The following is a 25,769-nucleotide window of genomic DNA, read 5'->3' as shown; positions in this document are numbered from 1 at the left end:
TACACCGTCAGGTTGTATTAGCCTTATGCATCATTTTTCTCTGTATTCTTTGAATCAAATGTCCATTTATAGTTAAACCGACGAAACTCTGAATTGATATGTGGAACATTTCATTGTACTGTGTGCGTGCGTGTATGTATGTGTGTGTGGTGGGGGTAGGTAGGTGTGTGTGTGTGTGTGTGTGTGTAGATTGTTGTACTCATGTTTGGTCCCAGACATGCCTCTGCTTTGGCTAAGCATGCTATCATACAATGCCACAGGCCTTTTAACCAACACATTAAAAAGCTGGAAGACTGCTCTCATTCTTTCCGATCTTTTACTTCCATATGATCATGCTTAATGTCTGGGCCTTTTGGCACACTGTGCATTGCATTTTGGCTAGCCACAGGAGTCCAAGGCAAAGATACATTGCTTAATAATATTGAGTTCAGTATAATCTTGTATAAGTAGAGGTACATCAGAGACATTTTGATGTAGAAAAAACAGCCTCACAGATTCTGCAGACAAGTCATGTCAAGTTAGGTGGTTTTAACCCATATATGCCTCTATGGTCATTACTGCTGTGGGTTGCGGTGCATAAGTTTTGTACTGTGGAACACCCCGTTCCCTATCCTTTTGTTATTATTCTCGCCTGGGTGGCAGCGCATTCTCTTGATCATTCAGGAGTTAGATAATCTGTGAATTTCTTCGGCAACTTTCTTTTACACCTTTCTGCTCTTTTTTCATACCTTCTTCTCAGTAGGCGTGTGGGGAACAGTTTCTGTGTCTCCACCAGTAATGAGAGAAACAGTGGATGGATTGTAGTTAGCCGTTTGCCTCAAGGGTTAAGTATCCATCTCCATTCTGTTAAAGCCCAGCCCTGCTTATGAGGAGAGGGCTGTGAATAAATACCACCCTTGTCCTCTCATAATGGAACAGCTTGACCTTATTGACCTCTGCTGGTGGGAGCATCTGCCTGTCGATTCCACCAGCCGGTCCCATGGGACATCACCCGGCAGTCACATCTGCCCGTGAGCTGTAATTCAATTGGTCGAGGAATTTATTTTACAGAATAAAAATTAAAGGACTAGCCTATAATTTTTCAGACACAAAAGAAGCCTGTCAGATCAAATATGTTGTTGATTTACAGTCTGCAATTGTGTGAAAATACTTTTTTCTCTCTGGGCACTTTGCATGACGACTGCATAATGAGCGCGGCCCTCATTGACATTCTTGAGCCTCCCTATATAGATGGGATAATAATGAGTTTGGCAGGGGCCTTCATTTAATCATGACGGTTAAAGTGGTGCACATGTGGCACAGCTGCTAGCGCTTAGCCAAGTCTTGCTGTGCCCTTTAGATGAGGTGCCCGCATTGGCTTGTCTGTGTTATCAGTCTTTATGAACCACATTCCTCATTGAAAAGGCTTTGCAAAGCTGGACAAAGGAGTTTGCTTTGCAAAGATTTGTCTGTGATTTTTCTGCTGCAGTCAAAATTAGCTCACACGCCCCTGCACCGGGGTACTAGAGAAACTGGTTTCTGTGTTTTTTCCTTCCGCCAGCACAGGTCAGTCTTTGTTGTCGTGTTTATTTAGCTTTTTCACTTAAACACAGAACTGCCTGCGTGCTTTGTCGAGCACCTGTTCTAGATTAGAGCTTGATAACGGCTTTCAGCTAATTCCTTTGTGATAATTCAACAGTAAAATGTAATCTCACCTTTTGACATTTGGGCTCCTTAAGAGAGTAAGCTTTGTAGAAGTCTTGCCACGATGTTAAGAATCATAATCTACTTACAAATAAAAGGAGTTAAAGAGAGAGGCACTAACGGCATACGTGCGTCATCAAGCAAACTTTCTCCAAACAGGTTACACACACACACCATACCAGCTGTGAACTTATGACACAGTTTAGGGACAGAAACTGTTTCACGGGTTGTGCACTGACTAAAACATCTAATGGGAAAGAGGCAAGCAGACATGCAAAGATGCGTCCACACACACTCACTCACCACAGGCGTTAAACCTGTTTGCAAGCATTAAGCTGTCCTCCGACACAATGTGTCCAGTGTTGCCTTAATTCCCCCATCCCACAGACAGACACACTTAACTGCTTGCCACAGTTCGAGGCTAACGGCTCGTGTTTTTTTTTTTTTGACACCCCGGGTCTTGTTGTTGTTGTTTGTTGGCTGTTGTAATGTGGCATGTAAAGATTGTTTAAAATATAAGGTCTGATGTATAAAGTACATCATCTTTAATCATGACACATCTGTACAATATAAAATGTTCATTACATTACTCGCCTGTACATCCTACGCAGATATTTAGGAGCCTGCTGGCATTCAGAGTAGCCTTGCACGTCCAGAACTCTTGGCTACCGTGATGAGTACATTTTCGTGTGTGTGTGCGTGTGTTCGGGCCTGGTTCCTCACCAGCTGTCTCACCCATCATCAGTGCCTGCAGGAGCAGACATTCTAGCTCAGATTTCTCCCCTTCTATCTGTGCTGTAAGCCTGCCCTGGACAGTACCATATACTGTATATTATGACCAGCGGAGGAGCTTGAGGCTGCAATAATATTATAATATAATAATAACAGGAGCAATAGTGTTCCTTCTTTTCATGTAACAGTGATATTGAACTAAGCTGGTCTTATTTCATAACTTGTTTATTGTTTCAGGAATTGACCCACATTTGATCAACAGCCAACTTAGCAGAAAATATTAGGTTTTCTCCCCATTCTGTAGAAAACCAGTAGCTGTGAGCAGCTTTACGTCAGAGGATGGTTACTTTATGTGGAGATTTACAGTACATGAGCTTTCCTTGAATGTCAGCGAAGAACTGTTTTTACTAAAGCTGTACTTTAAGTGAGTTTTTTATTTTTATTTTTTAGAGGCTGCCCAAAGGTTTAAGGACATTTATAAGCTGCTTGTAGGTAACATGCATGCATATAGGCTCCATGTACTGCAGTATGTGTCTTAACAATGTTTGATTTTACCTGATGGATAGTTTATTTAACTGTCCAGACTGTGGTCCTGTGTTTACAGGGCTCTGATGTAGGTCTATGACCTGATGCCGACAGCCTCCCCGCTTTATCCTGCCATCTACAGCCAGTCGCCTGGCTCCACTCTGCTCTGCTGAAGATGAGAATGTATGTTTGTAGCACTCAGGCTTAATAGTGTGATGAGAATACTAAAGCCTTTCTGGTGAATCACCACCTTCATTTTCATTTTTAAACAGAAATTGCTTTGTGTTGTCTAATGCATTTGTAATGTGGTCTGGATTCGCCGCAGCACAAAAGGACACTCCTAATGAGCAATGCAGCCCTGAAATTTCTTTTAAACAAGTTAATCCTCCTATTCTGGTAGAGAGGGATAATCCTGCTTGTTTTGTAGTCCGTGTTTACTTGTTTCAAACATTTCTTTAAGTGTCAGTGTGTTGAAACAATGGCTGTCAGCAGCTTGCTACGTGAAAACCAAGATGATTGGCCTCGAATTATCTCCTGCCAACATGAACACTTTTGCGCCAAATGGAATGATCTAGATGATCTCGCCAGGTAAAATCCATCCTGAGCACTTAACGCAGGCAGTCTTTCAGACCTGCCAATGTTGTAAAAGCAAAGCTTTTATATGGTGTGTAATTGTCTCAGGTAATGACCCCTGATGGCTAGCTGCTCCTTTGTTATTTATCTTAACCTTGACCACAATGAGCAAACCAACCAGACAGGCCGAGACTAGACTAGCAACCTCTAATTACCTTAAAGCATCGTCTTAGCTTTCCCCTGTCAGTTTGTCACAGTTAACAGCTTTAGCGGACATCCCTGTGATGTATTTACAGTGCAGAAAGTGCTAAGGAATTACAAACAATTGTTATGACCCTGTTGTTACCATTTTAGTATTTCTCAGCTAGTGTGATAGGTTTGTTTCCTTGTGTAAGCAGTCAGGTGGTCTTCCTACCTGCACAGTGAAGAGAATAATGAATTCAATCAAAGCGGGCTGAGTGATTCATGTCCTGTTTGGCCTGACTGTGATTGACACTTTGGCCCTTTAATAGGCCATAAAAGAAGAGCCATTGCCAGTTGGAGCACTAGTTTACCATGAACATATGGCCCGCCTTGGCATAGGGAGATAACATTAGAATTACCATATCCATTAGCGTCAACCCGTCCTCTGGCTTTGCAAGCTTAAGTCATATGTTGCTGATCCATCAACCCGCGCAGTGCCAAGACATTTCTAAAAAGGTTTTTAGACTTGCAGTGGGTAAAAGTGGCTCCAGGGCTGGGTGCAGGGTGCTCAATAGCCAGGGTGGGGGAGGCCACAAGGGCAAACTTCCTCCGGCGTCAGAGCTCCTCCAGAATGCAGAGAGGGATTAATGCGTGTCTGTGGCAGTGATGGATGGGAACTACACACACACACACACCCACCCACCAAACACCAACGGAGTGTTTGGCCCTACTCAGCAACAGTATGTGCCAGTTTAACAGGTGTGTGCGTGCAGTTCTTGTGTTGGTTATTGTATCTGCTGGGACAAAGCCAGACTTAGTTGGTTGCCCTACTACCCCAGCTAGAGCTGTATTCGTCAGCCGCATGTAATTTTGATTAGAAGAAGCAACTAGTTCACGTCTGGGGCACGTTGAGCAACTTGTCTATTTCAAATCGCAGATGAATCAATTTCTGATCTTCAATAGATTTTTTCTTTTCTTTTCTTGCTGTTGAGTCCGGTGATTGATGCAACATGTGCGTGTTTGGGGTTTTGAATGTGTGAATTTTCTGCTTTCTGTACGAGACCATCGATTACTGTACATGTACACTTCTACTTGCTGCTCCCAAATCCCCAGCACGTCATTGTTTCTGTGAAACCTCTGGTGATTCTGTGTGACCTCTAGCACTTAGCTCCGTGTGACTGATATTGCGCTGCAATGGTCAATGATCACTGATGGATCACCTTAGGGAGCCTGGGGTGTGTCTGGCCTGACTGCCGCAGCACACTACAGCGGCTATAGCTATGGTAATGTGTGAGCGAGTTGCGGGCTAATCGTATTAATCACTAGAGCTCACACCACGGAGCATGTGACAGATCATCCTGCAACGCATGAAGGACAGCCACAGTCAATTCATGTGGAGAAAATACAGTTTGTGAATGGGTTTAATTAAGGTGTATTATGCAGGAGTACACACTCACTTTTTTCATGGATAATGCCTGAGATTCAAACTGCCCTTCCAGAAGGTTAACAACTGTTTTTTTTTGTTTAGTTTCTTTTGCTTCTTTGCCTCAAATGCACTTTTCTCTCCCTATCTCTTATCGGTGGGATACAATTAGGTATCGCTCCTTCCCCTTTGTGCGAGGAAGCTGTCGTGATCTGCCCTGACTTACCGGGCAGGGCTAGGTGTGTCCTTGTTTTCCCAAGGGCCTGTAGCTCTCTTATCTGACCCCTTGGCTGTGTAAAGACTCTGGTTTCAGGTTTTGTATGCACCGCCTGCGACTCGTTCTATTACCGTGTGTGTGTGTGTTATTCATTGTCAGTCCCACTGCAAGCATGTGGTTATTGTGGTTACACGTTCTGTCCACTAGAGGGACTTGCGACATTAGCCTGGGTATGCAGTCAAGGCATGGGCTTCTCCGTCTTGAGGGAACCTGCACGCAACTTTGTTTACATTCATTTGCCATGACAAGCACACAACAACCACAAACAGAACTCTGTAATTAAACATTATCTAACAAGTGTATTGAAGCGACATTGTTGTAAAGGCTAATGGCGCTCGGTTGGCAATATGACATCATCTTAGAAAGCACAGCTGAAACAATTTGTCATAAACTTGGTGAGTAACAAACAATCCTAAATGCATTAATAACCAAGCTAAAAGTTTTGCCTTATTCTTCATAAGACATGAGTGATACATGCGGGTAGGCCAAGATGAGAAGAGGGAAATTAGCTAACTTCAACCAACATATTCATAAAAAAAAAGTCACATTCGAATAGTAATTTCAGCATTCAATATTGTTTATACTTGGCTTTCGGTATTTGTTCCAACTGTGTGCGTGCGCGCGGCTGTGTCTTCTTCCTTCATAGATTTAACCATCAAAACTACCTTTTTCTGTCCATTAAGCTGCTTAATTAACTGAGAAGCTGTGAGCAGCATATGGTTACTGACACCCCCTTGTGAATTTCCTGAGTCAGTGTCTCCCATAAACAAAGCATCAGGAATTTTAGATTTTTACACTGCCACTGTCAGCAGAAAACAAACCGACTGAGTGAAGATAAAGTTTAAAGTGGGGAGTGTCAGACTCTGTTTGAGCTGTCTTGTCTGGCTGGAGCTCCAATCTGTAGAAAATGAACTGAGCTAACAGCACGGTATGCTGGCCAAAAATAGAGATGTCACTCTATGGCACAGAGGGAAAAGGAGGCAGAGAAGGATGAAAAATAATATAGTGGGAGGGATCACCTTTAGAAATATTTTAATATTATAGAACATAAGAAACACTTTTCTTTCTTTTTTTTCTCCTGAGTTTTGCGCTTTATCTTTTATGCAAAGATGTTGTTCAGTTTAAGAAAATATTCATAATTCTACACATAATTAGCCCAGAAGTTGAATCTTTAAAGTGATGGAACGAGTTCCAGGGGTGGAAGCCAACCACAGAACAAAAGACTTGACCTTTCACTCAGCATTCCATCAGTCTACACCCCCAATCCTTCCAACCATCTAGTTGTTATTTCCACTGCATTCCTAGACCCTTGATATTTAAATCCATGCTTCTGAGTGAGGCGGTCTACTAATCTCTGCTAAAATGAGCAATTAAGATCAATTTATTTCCTCCCAACGGACACTTCGTTCACAAACTGCCGCAGAATGCAGTCCCCAGTGAGCAGGATAATCAATGGCATCAAACCATAAATGGTCTCCAGCTATGAGAGTGGCTCCATCATGCTGTTTGAGAGGGAGACAAGAAATATTAGCATGCTGACTGAAAACTCATTTCTCCCTCTGACTCTATCCCCAACTCTTTCTCCACAACATCTGTCAGCCCCATGAGTATCACTTGACCAGTGTGAATTTTTCATCAGGGATGGATTATTGCAACTAATCTGTCTGAGAGTAAATGTGACATAGTTTATGATACATAAAAAAGTAATTTAATCTGTTTACCACAAGTAGGATGCATCTCTCTGAGATGCCTAAGTTACTGAAAACATGGAGTGCTGCAGAGCCATTGTGATGGATGGCTGGATACATGAGAGGATTTCTGTGAGGGACTTGATTTTGGGCAATGGGACTGAAAGGCCATCATGAGTCATCTTAGACCTCCCTATTAGTGTGGATTCTTAGTGTTTTGAAAGCTTTATCCCAAAGCAAATCTCTGCTGATAAGCTCTTTTAAAACCTGGGTCACCGTGCATACAACAAAAGTGCTCCTGTTTTCCTCCACGTAAAAGCCTGTTAGACACGCTTTTTCTTTGTATTCCCTGTTTTGCTTGGTAACTCCTGAGTACGATACACATGGGCAGCATACAACATATTGGTAATGATCAAATTATCATGATGAAGAGCAATATGACCTTAAGCTTTCGCTACCAAGTTCGGCATTAGTTCAGCATTTGAAAACATTTTATTGAGATGTGTGCGGGAGTCAGTTGCACAGAGCTTAAGGGTTTAATTTGGCTCTGGAGAGCTTGTTGCGGCCTTAATTGATCTTAATTAGTGATCAGATTACTTGGCCATGTGGAATTAGAACCAGCTCCTGCTCTGTATGAATATGCATCACAGTGGTCCCCCCTGCCTTCTCTTTCTTTCTCAGACCCAGACTCAAACCCTCCGAGCATGTTGTTGACCAACCTTTTAGCTGCCTACCTCTATACCTAGACAAAGGGCTTTGAGAGGAGCTCAGACTAGGGCATAAGGACTATTGTGTTGTTAACAATGTTGTTTAGCTCTAATATTGTGCCCCGGAGCTGATGTCTCTATGTCAAGCAGAAGGCTGATGGAAGACTATTCCACAGCTGCTCATACAGCGTGGCATGGTCATGACTTTGAATAGCTATTCATACCAAGATTAATTTCTAAAGAAGTACCCCAATTGAGCATTCCAGTTGCATGGACTCTCATGTTTTCCAATTGTAAGAGTGATGTCCCTGAACACCAATAACACTCAAATCCTCTGAAATAAACAACTGGCCCGTGACAGAGTTGAGAGCTGCTTTAAGAACAGTTGAGCATATTTGGTACAGTTCTGATGGCGTGTTGTGTTCTGGTGTGGCTTTCTGAATGGGTCCAGTTCGGCCATGTGACCACAGTTAGGTCAACCATAGACAAATAGAGGCGTGCATGTGTTTTTTTAGACTGAGAAAGGCCTCACGTTTGTCTCTGCTTGGATACAGTAATTCTAAGTGACAACGCTGAAATTCTAATTCCAGAGAAGGCTTTGACTCATTTGCTTGCTTTGTTTACTAATTAGCTCCTTAAAATTAGATGGCCCATAAAAACTGTTGACAATTTAGCCATGTTGTTAACTCTGTTTCCCTTGTGTAACTTTCTCTTTTTTGCACCAAACCTTTGTCTTCACTCATTGGTGACTTTTTCCTCACACACACACATACACACACACACACTCAACACTCACCCTCTTTCAATTTCTGCCTCCCCAGTTACTGGCTGCCTCCCCGTCCTCCTCCTTGGGTCATTGTGGTATTTAGGGTCAGACAAGAGCTCCAGTCATTGCACCCTCCCCAGTGCCTCCCCAGGCAGCATTGCAGTCATTATACGCCAGCTTGTCTGGCCCAATCACCTCAAACAGCTATGGAAAACCGCCTTGGCTGTAACAAGCCCTGCATCCTCCTCCTAGCCAACGGAAAAGCAGGATGTAGGAAAAACAACACAGTGGAGTAGTGGAGCTTTTTTGCAGTGGATGAGAGCTATAACACATCCTTCTCTTTCAGAGAGAGCTCTTCTGTTGAGAACTTTTCTCTTTTTCCTCCCTGCTCTCCTGCTTTACCTCTTGGCGCTTCATTACCCAGGGATACCCGGGAGGGCTGTGATTCGCTGCTGCTTTGAAGCCAGGAGGGAGTTTCCATGTGTCCTCCAGTGTGTCTGGGCATGTGAGTCAGATGTGGTGCATGTATTGCTTTAAGACACAACTAGCCTTCACAGGGAGAATCCACTTTGGGATCAGAGAACACCAGCTAGATTTCCTCTTTGCAAGCTGTTCAAAGAGCTTTTAGATTAAAGCCTGGGCCACAGAGGTAAGGGATGTTATGGGCTCTGTGTTTTATCTTTTTTTCCCTTTGTTTTCCCTTTTTACTGGATTAAGAGAAGGCTGAGGTGAAGAGGTTGCGTTGTGTTTCCTATTGTCCAGATCCACAGGTGTGGGTTACTCTGTGTATTTGCATATGGGAGTGCTGTTTAGTTTCCCCCTGTATCTGTTAGATAGGAAGTTGTGCTTAGTGTTTCTCTAGTGTGCGGTCTGCATTGCTGTATAAGCCTGTAGTGTGTAGCCTTGTGCATGAAGATACAACAAAGTGACTCTTCACAATCTCAAACTTTATCACTGTGGTGTGTTTCGGGGTTGTCAGCATAACAGACATGACACGTTCACTCATGAGAAAAACTCAGTTTGACAAAACTTACCATCACCTTGTCTGAACTTTGTATCTCATGCTAAAGTCTATGGATACTCGCTCAGGGGCTATCTATCCCATTGTATGAAAGTGTTTGGAAACGTTTTTACTTTCTTGGCATTTCTCTGGAATGGCAGTGGCATACGTGTATACATCTTTCAGAAGGCTGCCATGCCATTTTTTTTTTGTTGGGAGACAGAGGCAGCGCTTCTAAATGCATAATGAAAAAGTCCAAATGACACTTAACAAGCACTTTGATGGATTGTTTGGTGGCTTTGGCTGAATCCACGACACAGTAATATGGGCTTTCAGCAAGTGATTCATAGATTTACATTTCTCCTCACAAGCAAACAACCACAGAATACTTTTAAATCTGTTTCATATGACAGCTCAGCAGGAGACGGCCTGGTCTTCGGCTCCACTATTCTCTCTTCCTGTTGTTTTTTGTCCTGTAAGAAGTTGTGTGGTTGTTTTGCATGAGTTTGAATTTAAGCTGTGCCTAAAAAGAGTGGAGCTTTAAGGACACTGCTCCTTTAAGAGCTCCGTTGTCACAGGGCCAGAGGAAAGTGATAAGGGACAAGTCCCATGGGCTGGGATTTGACAGGAGGAAAGCAGTGTGATTGTGTTACAGTCACTTCCAATAACAAATGACCTCATAGTTCCTTAGTTCACAGCATAATAATTCTAAAGCACAAAACCTCTCTGGTACTTAATTATGTATATTATTTTCCACTTTATTTGCACTGTTGAATTATGCTCATCACAGCACATCGTTGGCTCATATTTTCACCATCTGTATCTCCAAAGGTTAAAAAAACTGTAGTAAAAGCATCATAATATTACTGTGATGTTCTCTGGGGAATGGCCCTGTGTTTCAAACTGCTGTGTCCATGGTTTGTTCCTGCAGCTTTGCTTATCAAGGTAGATTTAAGGACACAAGGGTCACAATTGGAAACGTAGTTTGTCAGACTTTGACAGGAGGTAGTAGCTCCTGTTCACCAAATGCACGGTTGTCTTCATGTAGGAAAAAGGCAGTTTCTTCCTCATCAATGCCTTTATGCACCTACTGGGTTTTATACCGTGTGGGTGTGTGGCCCAGTCCTTGCAGTCCGCCGGAGCTACAGACCCAAGACACACACGGTGCCAGACTAAACACGGAGCTTACGTGGGAGTCATCCAGGGGCAGCTTGAGAAGAAATGCCAGGTCATAGGGTGTGTCGAGGAGCGTTAGGGTGGCTCTGGTCCCTCGGCCCTAGAGCAGATGGCCTGTAGGAAGTCTATTGACCAGAACAGAGGACTAAGGGGAAGAGGGAGGGAGACTTCAGAGTGGGTGCAGTGGTTTGCAACTAAAAAGAAGACTTGTCTGTCTTGTTGTTTTCCCAAAACAGTCGCACAATACTGCAGTTCAGGTCGCAGCAGAAGGCGAGGGTGTGTGTGTGTGTGTGTGTCTTTAGGCGTGTGTATTGTTACGCCTTTTAGCTTTTCATATCCACAACCCTGCTCTGTGAGAATGAAGTTTGAGAGAAAGGCGGTAAAAGAAAAGCAGTCACTGACGAGTTGGACAACCAGTCTAATGCGGACTCCTAGTGTTGTCGGCAGCTCTGCTTTTTTGGTCTTTACTCCAGAGAGACCAATGATTAGTTACTCTCCATTTAGATAAGAGTACTAATAATCATTTAACCTTTTGACTTTATAGCTGTTAGATGCAAGACAAACAGGAAATTGAATATGAAACATGCCCGTTTTCCTGCATGTGCTTAAGCTAATGCTTAGTGGATCAGTCTTGTGCAGACCATGCATCCATAAGCACTATCAGCTTGGATTTGTCCAGGGTCTAGGGCTGTGCAATTAATTGAATTTCGATTTCAATGTCGGCTCCTAACGATCACCACAATAGTATAGGCGACAAAAAAAACTTTTATTTTGCTATATTCTGTTTCGCAAGAACACGTTTTCTTTCGTCTAGCACTGAATGACATCCGCACGCGCACATCCGCACGCGCACATCCGCCCCTCCCGAAGCCATAACATTTCTCAGCAGTCAGGGTGCAGGTCGTGTGCATCCACTGGAATTTAAAAACTCAGCGCGAGTAAAGATGGAAGGAGGGGGGCAGTGTTTGGTGAGCAAAAACGTCAAATCCAACTCCGTTTTCTGGGAAAAGTTAACGTTAGCTAGCACTGCTGTCCCACTGCCTCCCCACTGTAGACGTCTCATTCTCCCGACACGCTGTAATCACTTAATGTTTCAAACGTATCCAGCTGGGTGCATAGGCCTATTGCTCAAAACCAACATGGAAAAACACCGTACTTTTCCCTCAGCATTTAGTTTTTTTGCTAAACTGTGTGTAAAATGAGTCAACACGAGTAACAAAACGTTAGTCAAAGGTACCGTCTATGTGCTGGATTTTTCCTTAGGTAGCTAGTAAAGTAAGCCCATTGAGTTCGACATTATTGTTCATATTTTAGCACAATGTTTAGTGATGACAGCCGGCTAGTTGTGGCCATAGGGAGTGAAAATGTGATGTGTGAAGCAATATTGTGTTATGTATCTGTTATTGTTTATTAGCTGTGTAAAGTTACGTGTGATATCTGTAAAAGCTCAACCAACTCACAGTAGGCTAAAAGTGATTTTATTCTGATCCAAAGACTTTCTGTGAGATAAAGAACACTAAAAGAAATTAAAACCTGGACACACTATCTAATATAGCCAAAGGTAAATGAGTAATTGTGATTTTAATATTGACCAAATATAATTGTGATTATTATTTTTTTCCATAATCGAGCTGCTCTACTAGGGTCCATCCATGTGAACCCTGGCCCCAGTTCAATTAGTACGACAAAGCTGGAAAAAATCACTGTCATACTGGCAGAGAGTGGCTTGGATAGGTGGGTTCAGGGTTATAGTGCCAAGACCATTCCTCTCAGTATCAGTACTGCTTTAACTTATGACGAGCGAAGCAAGTGTTTGGTTAGTCCTCTGATCAGCTCAGAGTACTGTTTCATTACCAGGCCTCAGGCCAAGATTCCACTGTACTTTCAGGTGCTCATTCTAAACAAAGAAGGAGAGAATAATATCCTTGTGCGGCTCCTTGTAACATTTAAAAAACATTTTGTAACATTAGTCAGGATGTTTGCCCTTTCCCTAAACTTTGTGATCTAGCGCCTCATATGCTTTACATTAAAAAAATTCAAGTCCCCCTTGAATTTACCGCTTCATGTATTAAACACAGTCATTTACTGTAGTCCATCCCGTCAGCCAACGCAATTTAATCTCGCCACACTGTCAAGGTGCGTTAATGCAGGAGCAGATCAGATGAACTCGTAATGCTGCAGATCACTTAATCCTCAAGGTTAGGGCTTTTGGCATGGGGTGTTTACACTGTAACCTTACGCATTCTGTACGTGTGCTGCGAGGCTTAGTGGGGTTAGCACTATTTGAAAGCCTTCCTTGAGTGTGAGCTACATGCGTGTAAGTGCGTTATATTACACACACACACACACACACACACACACACTGGACAGTCACACTGCTTTGCAGAAGATGCCTGGTGGTGATGCCTTTGCGAAGGGCTTCTCAACCGTTTCTGGTCTAAGATCCTGCCCTCGGACAAGTTTAGCGGTAGCGAGTGAGGGGGAAAAAAAAGGAGCAAGCTAGGATTCCAAGGTTTAAAAATAAACAGACGGGTAAACTGTAGCCAGCTTTCAAAAACTTTCCCAACCCCGATCAAAGAAGACGTCATTTACTTGTGGGGAGGTGGAAAAATGCAATGAATGTTTGGTTTGGATGGCCGATTGAGGAGAGTTTTAGGGGGTGGAGAGACTAGTATAATACTGTAGAGCCAAGGTGGCACTGTACTGTGCGGTCTTGTGTAATACAAAGCTCGGTTATTGTACTATGTTACTATTGGGAACTTGGTTGGAGTGAAGTTCATCGTTTGATACTTTAGGACTACATCTGAATCATTTTTTTCCAAACCTGCCAGTAAGATTGATGTTTTGAGAAAATCTCAGATGCTGTTTCTGTATTGCCTGACCTTTGTTTATCTCATGAGACACAAGTAAGGCTGCCCAGTAAAAACTGTCTTCTACCAAATTCTGCGGACCAAATTTACTCTTTAACTGGCACACCTGTTATGAAACGCAGAGCTTATTACATGTGGTAAATTACAGTCCTGTAGAAAGGGACTGAGCACTAATTCAACTTCTCTCTCTGTGTTTTAGATGAGCCAGACAACAACGGGATGAGTTTATTTTCAGCAATGAGGCGGAGGGAACCTTGCACATAAGAGCTCCAATTGGAGAAGAGACTTTCAGACAGGTGAGTTTGTGGCTGGTATATCTGGTCAAAGTTATTATGCTTGATTGTATTTACAATGTGTCCCTGGTATACACAGTCAAATCTGTAAATTCTCATTTCTCGATAGCTAACAACTAGAGATTGATGTTAGAATATATTGGTCCTTTAAAATGGTCATTATTTAAACCTGTTTCTTTTATAAAAGCACATTCACCTAGAGTTTGTAGCTAAACAGCTTTTAAAAAAGGTGTTATTGTTATGGACAGGTTTTTCTTAATCTACTTGGTGAGCTATTCCAAAGACTTGAAGAAAGTTGAAGGTATTTACCTATTATGTAATCACAGACAGCAGCAGATGTAGCACTCTCTCTTACCACAAACAATGTCCCAGCACTTTCTGTCATAGAATTGACACTGTAATGAAATGTCTGTCTAGTCACGGCTCTTTGTCATTAATGTAAAAGTGTTGTGGACAGCCTGGAAGGGATTTCACATCGTCTTGAACTCTTCCACACAAAACAACCGTGAGAACATAACGCCTGTTCCTCCCACTTTACCTTTCTATAGAAAGAATGTAATAAAATTAGAGACCATACAGATTAATGACCAGATGTGATAGCATTACTTATAGCTATTCTCTTTAAGAGACATAAGGAAGATATTAAACCTGCTGTTGTTTTACCTTGGAAACAGTCACTGTGAATTTGACCATTGTGTGTGTGTGTGTGTGTGTGTGTGTGTGTGTGTGTGTGTGTGTATGGATTGAATACACACACACATTGAATTTCCCAGTAGCATAATGCCAGTGATAATATGGTTTTGGTTCCCTTTTTTATTTTCTACAGGCAGCAATGGGAAATTCAGAGAGCCAATATAGCATCCAGGGCCCCAAAGGCACCAGCTTTGTCTTCCCTGGGAAACCAAAGCCATACTCACTGAAGCTACGCGCAGCCAAAGATGACGTTTTGTCACCCCATACCTGGTGGAAAAGTGCCCCGGTAGGCTCAGGGTACAAGGCCAGGTGTGTTGGCCGTGGCTGTCTGTCCCCTCCTAAAAGCCGGCCGCCTTACTCCCCTAGGCACTGTGACTACGTCTCAAAGGGGACGAGGGGCAGCCCAAGTGAGCATCGCTGGCGTCGATCGCCTGGATGTGGTATACAAAGGCGGCATATGTCAGATGAGTACGAAGATAATCCATATGGGGCTGATCTTAACAGGAGCCCCCTGAATGGAAACAGTGTTGAGCATGAGGCTTTAGAGGAACAGAGCAGCCCACGGGTGGTGATCAAGAAGGATGGCAGTCTCAGGGTGGAGTTCACCAACACCTCAGGCAATCCCCTCCTTCTGGACGAGGCTTCTGGCCCAGTACAACTCCTCAAGTTCTCTCCCAACCTTGAGTCTGCCTCCACTCCCAGTCTTCCTGGTTCAAGTGGTAGTAGGCAGGACAGCCACCGCAGCGGTCCACCGCCGGCTTCTACCTCCTCTACGGCAAGGACCAGCAAGGGAAGCTCACTGAGCTCAGATGGCTCCTGGTATGACTCTCCCTGGGGCCCCAGCACAGAGCTGTGTGAGCCGGACCAACCTTGCGCTGCCAGCAAGACGCTAGTCCACTCCCCCAGCCACCAGCTTGACTCCTTCACTGAACAGTCTCCCCCTGTGTCCATCACAGACCTCTACAAGGACTCTACAATGGCTGCCACCTTTCCCACAACCAGGGACCTGTCCTCACTCTTAGAACAGCCTCCACCAGGCCAGAGGGCTCACAGAGCCTCTTTTGCATCTGTCCTGGATGTGCCACTGAAGGAAGAATCTCCTGAGGCCTGCCAGTACTCCTCATACACCCTGCCCTGTCGCAGGCCCAAAGCTCACACCATGAGCGAGGATCTGGACCAGTATCCTAACCAGGAGCAGGCTGGACCTGATTTTGGCTTCCAAAAGAAAGACTCCATCAAAAACCGCATCAGGCGCTTCAGTGACTGGACAGGAAGCCTGAGCCGCAAAAAAAGGAAGTCTCAGGTAAGCTTGGGCAGGACAGGCTGTGGATTCACTTTGATTTAGTTTTGACTCAGCACTTTTTTTTAAAATGATTTACACTCCTTTTATCACTCGCAGGGTTCATTCAGGAATCTTATCAACCTGGTATGTAAAACAATAGGTTGCAAAAATGTGGTGTTTGTAGTCGCCTCATAACTTGTAGCCCTCCTAGTTTAGGCACTCAATGATAAATGTATCACCCTTTTTATTGTTGTCTTCTGTTGTTGCCATAGCACAGCTTATTAGGCAGGAGGTGGCATCAGTAACAGCCACGCACTGACAGTTTCCTGTCTGGCAAGGTTTATTTGATCATGAGCCACAGTGGTGGTCTTGGCATGGTTGGGAACCAACCACCGTCCACTGTTCCTTAGCACTGCAACACCAGCTGTCCAAAGACAGGGCACAGTGGGGTGGCACAAAATTAAATTTATAAGGCAGCCATTGCTCTTGTTTTTTTGTTTTTTCTTGTGAGGATGGAACAAAGATTAAAGGTACTTGCTATTGCAATGCGTAAGACATGGATGCTCTGAGGAAGAGAAGTCCAGGGCTGATGTGCAGATTTCAGGATGACTGTATCTGGGTGGGTACATCTGAAGTATTATTGCGTACTTATTGTTTGTAATTGGTTGTTGAATGTACGGTGCTTGTTGCATGTTAATGTTTTTAGATCTTTTGTTTGCAGTCAGATGTACATGTAAGTTGCAAGGGTGTTGATTAGCTCAATTGAATTGCATTTTATTAAAAAGGTTTTTTTAAGGTTTTAAGCTAACTGATGGCTGAAAAAGTGGATAGAAATTGCTACACAAGCATAAGAGCCACAGAGCAGACAGCTGATATATTTTCCCAGTAGTAAATTGATACTTGTACCATACAGGCAAGGGTCAGAGGAGAGGTTGAAAATAACCACAGCTTGTGTGCATGTTGCATGCACATGATTTAAAGAACCATGTGATTTTTGTCCTACAAACGCTGCATTCCTTAAAGCTTTAATTTGATATAAACATCAGTTGGATCTTAGCCTGAACTCATGTCCCTCTCTGTCTTTGAGGCTTGGAAGCGATTGTTTCTTCATTAATTCGTTTAGCTTTGCCTTGTAAAAGTTCTAAGAACGCTGTTTGGGCACTGCCAAGAGAATAGCTCTAAGCCTTTGAGAAGCTCTGTTTGAGTGAAACTAAATCCTAGCTGAAGATTGAACCCTGCCCCCCCCCCCTCTTTAATGTTAATGAATGACTTATAGTCATTCTGGTTGTTGTGTGGTGCAGACTTTCTGGGCTGCCCTCTGTGGTCCTTAGAGAGTAAATCTGCTAATAGGGATTGGTGTTCAGTCATTTGGGTCTGACAACAAACCAAAGGACAAAATAGAACAATTGTTGTATTCAGATGACATTTTCTTCTTTGCTAGAAGAAGGATTTGTGAGCTTCTCCTTGTGCTTTAAACAGCGGATGAGGTTGAGTGAAATATACGAGGTGCTTGATGCTGTCACTCCACCCTGTAGTGATATACGCATTAGACTGACAGTATTCACTTCAAGTGTTGCACAGCTTTCACTTCACATTAGTAATGTCCACCTCTAAATCTCCTGCTTGCCATAACACCATGTCAGCTATGACCATGTGTTGGCGCGTGACTGTTAGGATTGCAGACTAGCACCCAAAGATTTACTTCAGTCTTTGTTTGCAAGAAATAAGGCTGATAGAAAACAGTTTTTACAGAAATGTCATCAAAGAAAATAGAAACCGTTGTCTGACCCAGATATTGTTGGCACATTTTAAATAGTTGGACATGGTTTAATTGGACAACTTTGCCAAAAAAATAAAATAAAAAAAAGAATCAGCGATTGATTCCAAAGTTTCTTATTCTTTGTGACTGACGAGGCCTGGTCTTCAGACTGAATTTCCTTTGTTTTCCGGAGGCCATTTTGTTGACTGCCAAACCTCCGCGGCATATATCTCCCTTGGCTGTTCCCAGTGCCTCCTTTCAGGGGGTCAACCATAATCCAGCTCTGGTTCTCCTCCACCTGAACTCCATAGCTCTCTTGTGGATTTAAAGGTCATACCGCAACCCTGGTGCCAAAGGCCAAGAACCTGCTTGTAATGAAAAGCAGCTGGAAGAGAACTGGGAGAGGGTGGGCACATTCAGGCTTTGTCAGCTAAATAAAATAAGGGAAAGCTGGAAAAGACACACCCTGTGCTCAGGACACATTTTCCTACGGCTGTACTACACAAATACTGTATTTCACGGTAACAGGTGGACGTAATGATTACACAAAGGCGGCCTGTCGCTGAACACCGTGAGTTCAAAGAGTTCGATTTTCCCTTTGTAGCTAAACAGGAACTTGCAGCAGTCACTAAAACACATAGACAATAAAAGAAATGAACAATGTGACACCGTTGATTTCAACAGAGACCAGTGAAGGCTATTAGAAGCAATTTTCCGTTGAGGGCAGACCGTTACTCAGCAGCCTCAAACTGAGCTTGACGCCGTAGATGTGACGTGAGCAACCTGTCAGACAGTTGTAAGTCTTCTGGTCGATGTGCCAAGAGAAATCTCAATCACTCCGAATCTTCCAGAGACTGGAAGCGTAGGTATATGTTAGGAGATAACATAGGCAAAGGCTAATAGTGCTAACTAAAATGCTAGGTAACATTAGTAATTAATACTAAACAGCTAATGTAAGTCCAAACTGGCTGCAAGCTTATCCTGTAATGTTCGGTAATTCCTCTAACAGGCGACAGTAAGTCGTATGGTTATGACACAATCGTTAGCCTATTTTCAGAAAACCGTCTGATATGGCGCCATAACGTGAGATACAAGGTAATGGAGCTTTTTATACATTGTCATGTTTCTTTAGAAATAAACAATGGACAATCAAAGTATTTAAGCACTTCACATGTAAAGTTATTTGCGGTCAAAGTGACATCAAAATGAAGGGCAGTCAATGGAATGCTAACAGCAGGTGAGTGCTAGGTTGCATCAAATGGCGCTATAGGAGCTACACTTAGTGGAGGCTGGCTTACCCCCTTCTTAAACATGACCTTATTTGCTCTTTTTTTCCATATAAGCAAATATTTTGTATACACTTTTTTGTATAAGAACTATTCTAGTCGTTTGCGGATGATTTTGGCACATTTGAATGGTTTGCTACGTATCAGCAATAGAACTAGCATTAATAAGGATGGAGAAGACATTGAAGAAGCTGAGTGAGACACAGGAACACACAAGGACGGAGGATGCGCTCCGGCATGACGCGATATACTTTGTGTCTGCATGTGGAGATCACTCCACTCTGTTGCCAGGGGCAGAATCAATGCTGCAATCTAGTCAAGTGTAGGTAGGTTGTCATTAGGCATGAAAGAGTGCAATTCCATCAAGTATTCATTTAAGGAGTTGGGAAGCCACAGCAGACCTCAAATGACGTGAAATTGTCTGAGCCTGAAGGGTTCCAACCTCCCAGGTGCCAGCACAGGAAATTTGTCCCACTTTCAGCTTTGCAAAAGATTTAGAGACTGTAATAAAGACTTTGAAGTAGGTAAGAGTGGTTTGACTACAGTTTTTACAAAAGTTTCTTCTGCACTTTGGGGGACCTTGAGGCTAATTGAAAGGAACACAGTTTGAGCTCTGCTGTATACAGGGTGTGCACATCTGGGAGCAAACGGGGTTAGTTTTGCATAAATTTAGGTTAAAACAATATTTCTGTTCACTAATTTGTAAATCTCCAAACCAACCCAATACAACCAAATGTGACTAATCAGTTAGACCAGAGATCTTCAGCAGGGGGTCCGAGACCCCTAGGGGGTCCTCAGAGTTGCTGCAGGGAGGCCACCAAATTACTAGTTTGTCTGAAAATATACATTTACATGAATGCCTATATGTTAGATAGCCATCCAAAGTCACTGTCACATTTCACCATTCAAACATTATGTATAAAAATATCAACATGCATGTCAACAATTTTTATTTTAAAAGCTTGATATTATTGTATGCACCATAAATGGTATGTGTAAGGGCTTTAGGCCGCCCTACATGTTACTGTAGGCCCTGTTTAATATGCAACTACATTTTTTAATACAATTTATGTAGGGGGTACCTGCCCAGTCTCTTTTTGAACTAGGGTTCCTTAAAACCGCTGAAGACCCCTGAATGAGACTGTTCTTAGTAGTGTATTTGTCATAAAAACCTCCTCTTTCCCCCACGTGGTCTGTCCTTGTTCCTCTATCATATCTTCCGGGTCTCACGTTTTCTTAACGTTTTGTGCCTTATCAGGAGACCAGGTACAAGGACCTGAGTGAGGCCTTTGATAGTGGGGTTGATGGCCTGACTGCAGACACCAGCTCCCCATCTCAAGTCTCAAGCGTCCTCTGGTTCCCCCGAGCCTCCAGGGCCCAATCATCAGGAGCCATTCACCAAACGACCAGTGACGCCCTCCGCCAGAATATCTATGAAAACTTCATGAGGGAGCTGGAGACTGGCACTGGACAGGTAGGAGGGGGAGGTGTTGAGAGGAGAGACCCATCCACGGGCACTGAAGAGGGGGAGAGCAGCAGCGAGTCGGCCGAGGGCTCCCTGGAGCAGCTGGATCTGCTGTTTGAAAAGGAGCAGGGGGTGGTCAGGCGAGCCGGCTGGCTTTCTTTCAAACCCCTCATCACTCTGCACAAGGACAGGAAGCTGGAGCTGGTGACTCGCCGCAAGTGGAAGCAGTACTGGGTGACCCTGAAAGGTGAGCTTGAACTTGGGAAGAACAATATGCACTTCGAAATTGAGTCAAAAAATTTGCTGACTTGGGGTTTTAAAATAATTCACAAGTAAGTAGATAATCAAAGTTTTAGTTCTATAATTCAATTTTGAGGAGCTAGTGGGTTCCTTTTTTCTTTCTTTTTTTTTCGCAGGGTTTTCCTCCTAACAACAGTTGTGTCCTTGACCACGGCATCACACTTGTCAGAGTGATTGTCCCCTCCCCCCCCCAACCTAAAAGTTTACAGGAAATGATGCTGTTGCTTCTGGCCAAATGGATAAAGTCTCCTTGTCTGTATGCTCCGTCTTTTTCAGGATGTACCTTGCTGTTCTACGAGACTTATGGCAAAGGCTCTCCGGAGCAGGAGCTGTCACCTCGCTATGCTCTCCTGGCCGAGGACAGCATTGTCCAGGCTGTCCCTGAGCACCCAAAAAAGGAGAATGTCTTCTGCCTCAGCAACTCGTATGGAGACGTCTACCTCTTCCAGGTGAAGAACGTCAGGTTTCTTTGAGATTTGGTGTTGATAATTGGGAGAGTCAAATTATTTGTGATAAATCTTGCAGTGCACAGTGGCAGTACGTGGTTGTAGTTAAATTTTACCAGACATGCACCTTTTAGCTTCCCCTCCCTTGAATGTAGCATGTGAAATGACACATTTTGGCAAAGTGCCCTAACTTTTCAGCTAAGTGATCCGACAGTACATCCTATTTGCCCATTGTGTTTACTGACCAACATATCATTATTAAATGTATCCCTAGTGTCGGCTCTTTCTGTGTAGCCCCCTCCATTACAAGCTTCCCAGACTGCAGCATGGCGCGGTGTACAGACCATCTAATAAAATAGTTCTATGTGGAGCTGACATAGCCCCAATTTCTCAACCGACGTGCTGCCTCTGAGTGAATCTCCTTATAAAGACGAAAATCATGAAAGGGCTTATTAACAGGGGAAATGTGTGTTTGATTTGTACAACAGTTCATAACCTGTGCTTTCTCATAGAGACATTGTTAATCAAACTATTTTATTGATCCAGCAAAGCCCATCTTGCCACCCAACAAGTTTATTGTGATATATGGTAGAAAAACACAAAAGCAGTGCCTTGGCAATCCTAGTAGATTTATCAGGCTATCTCTGAATCCAGGTTGTAGCGGGACTATTGGTCTTGTGATTTGATCAAATGGAACACCCTGTCCCTCTTTGACCTTCCAGGCCAGCAACCAGACTGACCTAGAGAACTGGGTGACAGCCATCCATTCTGCCAGTGCTTCACTGCTGGCCAAGCGCCAGGGGAAGGAGGATACGGTGCGCCTGCTGCGGAGCCAAGTCCGTGGCCTCTTGCAGAAGATCGACATGGACGGCAAGATGAAGAAGATGGCCGAGCTCCAACTGACGGTGGTCAGCGACCCCAAGAACCGCAAGGCAATTGAGAACCAGGTGGGCTGCTGAAAATGATACTGGTAGTAACATATTAGGGCCATGATTAGCGGGATAAAAATCTTTTAAACTGACTTTTGTCGATCTGAAATAAAGAGCGATTCGACAACTGCATGGCCTACTGCCTTTTCTGCCGAGGGTCGGTTGGTGTATCAGGGGCTTTGGTTGAATTGACTGTAATTAATAGCAGAATCACTGAGACTATTGTAGGCCTCTGTGACATTTTTTTGTGTCATGCCCTTGTGACAAATTTTACAAAAGAATTTGCTGGGTTACTTTACAGCATTGTTCGATCAGGTGGTATTAAGCATGCTCTTGTAATGCTACATTTGGATCTTTAGACTGTGGTTATCAATGCGAGACACAGGATGTGCCCTACTTAATTTTACTGATTTTGTGACTGTGGTGACAAGACTGTGCTTTATTTTTGTCTGTGGGTGGGAGAAGTGGCCTAAATGCATAAGTCCCCGAACGCATTGCGAGGGGCCCAGGGGAGCAGCTCGCTCCCCGAGCATCAGATTGAGATTCCAGATGTTTCCTGATAATGGCCTCTCAACATGCATTATGCTCTTCCTCCTCCTCACAGCTTGGGGGACAATCCAAAGCACCCATTGCTGTGCTATAGCCTACATACAGCAGATTACTGATGGTTATAAAACGCCAATAATCGGTATTTTAGCAAGAACCCAAATATGCATACTAGTAATTGCGGTTTGCCGTTGTATGTGTGGAAATCAAGCTGTTTTTTAACCTGTGATGCTGGTGGTCATTGACTTAAAGTGCCTCTTGCTTATGCTTTTAGGCCTCTGCGTAGCCACGTGTGTTTGCGTTTCATCAGCTGCTTATGTCTATTTGTGCTGACTGCTGCTACTCTAGAAAGCAAAATGGATACTAATCAGAAGGGCATTTATTTGGGCTTTAGTTAAAATGCCTTAGTGAAAATGAGTTGTTATTTATATGAAGATCAAAAAAGATAAATGCTGAACGGCTCACCTTGGTAATCACCGATGGAGATGTCACTGCCTGACTTCTTGGTTGCGTCTGTTTCCAATTAGGCAATATGCTACTTCAGAGTAGACAAAGAGGCCGATGGGGTTAAAGTCAATGATAGGGTCAGAGGAGTATGGGACAGGACTCTGATACAGGCGCCCAGGGGCTGATGATAGATTTGAGCTTTCGTTGGGGTTGTCTATAACCAACAGGGCGCTACTTTGATCTATGCCACCCCCACCCATGTCTACTGAAATCAGTGCCCCCCCGCCGCATACTCATGCACACACACACACACACACACAATGCGATCAAGTTGCATTGAAAGACTTTTATGCATTAGGTCTTGTGCAGAGAGATGGGGCAGATGTTAAAGAGGGGGTATAAGAAGTCAGCCAAGCTTAATGGTTTAGAAATGAATGTAAATAAGTTGTGCAGGCTAGATATTTGCCTGGCTTTTCACTGATGTTGGTTGGTTGTCCTACTCATTCATGCCTTCTATAAAGCAATAAACTGCATATAGGCCCTCATCAGTGATGCACCACTAGCATGAATCATCAAATCGAATTTTATGCACAGGACTATTTTAGGACATCCCTGAATAAAGATGTGGATTTTTGACTGTTGACAAACCAATCCAGATGGCATGCAATTTAGAAGCAGGCTTGGATCTTGTGTAATGTTATACATAAGACGTGAGTTTTTCCAAAGCAGCAACTCTCCTAAATTTGTCTTTGCTTTTGAGGAAGAAGCTTATCTGATTTACTCAGTAATACCTCCTTCCCCATCTGAAGTCATCTTCAAACCACTCTGTGAAATTAATTCAGCTCCCCCAGAACACAGTGTTATATATATATTGACTCAAAAAAGCAGGATTAAAATTGTGCTTTGCTTTACTTACTTACTATCAGAGGATTTATGTACAAGGTCTTTGAGTTCAGGTTCAGTAACACTTAGAATCAAGACCTGACAGGAAGGCGTTTTAAACAAATTGGGAACATGTGAAAGGAGTACAAATGTCATTAGCTTTGGGGATCCATGTTAATATATGTGACTACCATTATCCCAATAAGTAAACCCGCCTTTAGTTGTTTTATTCGTTTTGACATGTTTTAGGTCGCTATCACATTTTAGATGAGATAACATTAATGTTAGTTGCCTATCCAGGGCTCCAGACTGCATAGGCATAACTAATGCTATGGCTTTTTAAAAAAAACGTAAGCTCTTCTCTCTCGCTAGCCTGCACTTCTGGTCGGAGATCTGTGTTGATGAGCTCGGCAGTGCTGTAGCATTTGGTCTTGTCACAAAATCTACCGCAATTTAACTCAGTGTTAATCGGTCTCAGACAAAAAGGATGGGTCTTAATACCAACGCTGCAGAATATTACTTAAATGCCTGTGCATTTACTGAGTTATTTGAATTTTTACATCAATGCTGATGTCAGCTCCGAATTTTCCACACGCTGCGTTGCCGATTCCTCACTTGGCCGAGAGAGGTAATGTTAGAGATGGCAGAAAGCAGACACCATTTCTTTGGGGAAAAAAATACCGTTAGGCTGCTAAATATATAACTGTTACCTTGTTAAAACAAATGGCTTCTACTTGTGTGAGTGTCATGAGTTCATCTCTCTGGCTCCCTTATCTCTTAATATTTCCTACCCTGGGTGTTGGCTAGATAGGTAACTATACCCCCTTTTTCGTTAGGGGCTACTGTGCTCCTAGTAAAATAAGTTTGTGTGGAGCCCTGTGTTTGATCTCTAAATGGTCCAAAACAATTGCTGGTAATTATAGTAGGCTACATAATAAAAGGGTGCAATTTTTGCTGACATTCGCCATTGTGACAATTACGAGATAACGCTAAGCGCTTAAACATAGTGTAAAAGTAGAGCGGAGTCATCAAGTTGGCATTAGCTAGCTTACATTAGCCACTAAAAGCTATTGGTCATACTAGACGAAGTAAGACTGTAGCTGCAGGATTCCAAAATAGAACAAGGGTGCGCTTTTGTTGCTTATTGGTAAAAGAAAAATGTGTCACTTATTCTTCAAAAGCTTGCATAGTCTGAGTCAATTTGAACACCTGGGCATTGTTCCACCAAAGTACGTAACTCCTATACTTTTGTTACTTTGTAGTTATTAATACATTTAAAAATGTAACCATATTGATTTTCCAGAGATAAAATTTGAAGCTGCCATTCTTGGTTATGCAAAGGACTAATTCCTTTTCAATTATTTAAATAACTGAAAAAAGCAAAAAGCAAGGGCATTTTTACCAAAGAATGTGGATTCCTAGCAGTTGTCCTCATGGTCAACAAGTCTGGAATGGGAAGAATGGCTGAATGTCATTGACTCAAGGCTTGTTAACGGAGGCCACCTGCACAGCTACGAACATAGGCATTTTCATGGGTTTAGCATATAAAACGTAGCCTAGTATGGTCCTGTGGTGATTTCTGTGCAAGTTTGTTCTTTAAGGTGTTTGGAAAGTCAGAGGTTCATAAAACAACTCCCTGACATTCCTCCTCAGTTTGTTCCTAATTCTAAAGAGTGCCATCAACATAAATGAGTCCTAATAGCACAACGCCATAGGGTGCGTTATTGTAAATGAACTCACAGTGCAGACAAGACCTATAAAAGTCAGTTGTTATAGAGGGTTGTTTAACTTGAATGTTCTCATTAAAACCAGTCCCCAGCCAACAAAAAACGCCTTTT

General features: G+C 43.1%; 1 protein-coding gene across 5 annotated transcripts in view; it reads left to right on the top strand.

The window, feature by feature from the left end:
- The window catches only part of tiam2a (TIAM Rac1 associated GEF 2a), a 69,832-nt gene that overhangs the window by 7,337 nt on the left and 36,726 nt on the right, over positions 1-25,769 (top strand). For 2 of the 5 annotated variants that reach the window (XM_034858106.1, XM_034858104.1), the window contains exons 2-7: positions 13,803-13,899; positions 14,723-15,892; positions 15,989-16,015; positions 20,175-20,628; positions 20,958-21,130; positions 21,850-22,074. In XM_034858106.1, coding sequence (XP_034713997.1) covers positions 14,729-15,892; positions 15,989-16,015; positions 20,175-20,628; positions 20,958-21,130; positions 21,850-22,074 — 2,043 coding nt within the window. In that variant the 5' untranslated portion in view covers positions 13,803-13,899; positions 14,723-14,728. Of the gene's footprint in view, positions 1-9,072; positions 9,207-13,802; positions 13,900-14,722; positions 15,893-15,988; positions 16,016-16,318; positions 16,491-20,174; positions 20,629-20,957; positions 21,131-21,849; positions 22,075-25,769 lie in introns of those variants that run through there. The other 3 variants (XM_034858105.1, XM_034858107.1, XM_034858108.1) reach the window with 3 other exon arrangements.

The sequence above is a fragment of the Etheostoma cragini genome, chromosome 20 (assembly GCF_013103735.1).
Source record: "Etheostoma cragini isolate CJK2018 chromosome 20, CSU_Ecrag_1.0, whole genome shotgun sequence".
In the NCBI taxonomy this organism is placed as follows: Eukaryota; Metazoa; Chordata; class Actinopteri; order Perciformes; family Percidae; genus Etheostoma; species Etheostoma cragini.
The sequence above is the reverse complement of the archived record's forward strand: the minus strand, read 5'-3'. Positions and strand labels throughout refer to the sequence as shown.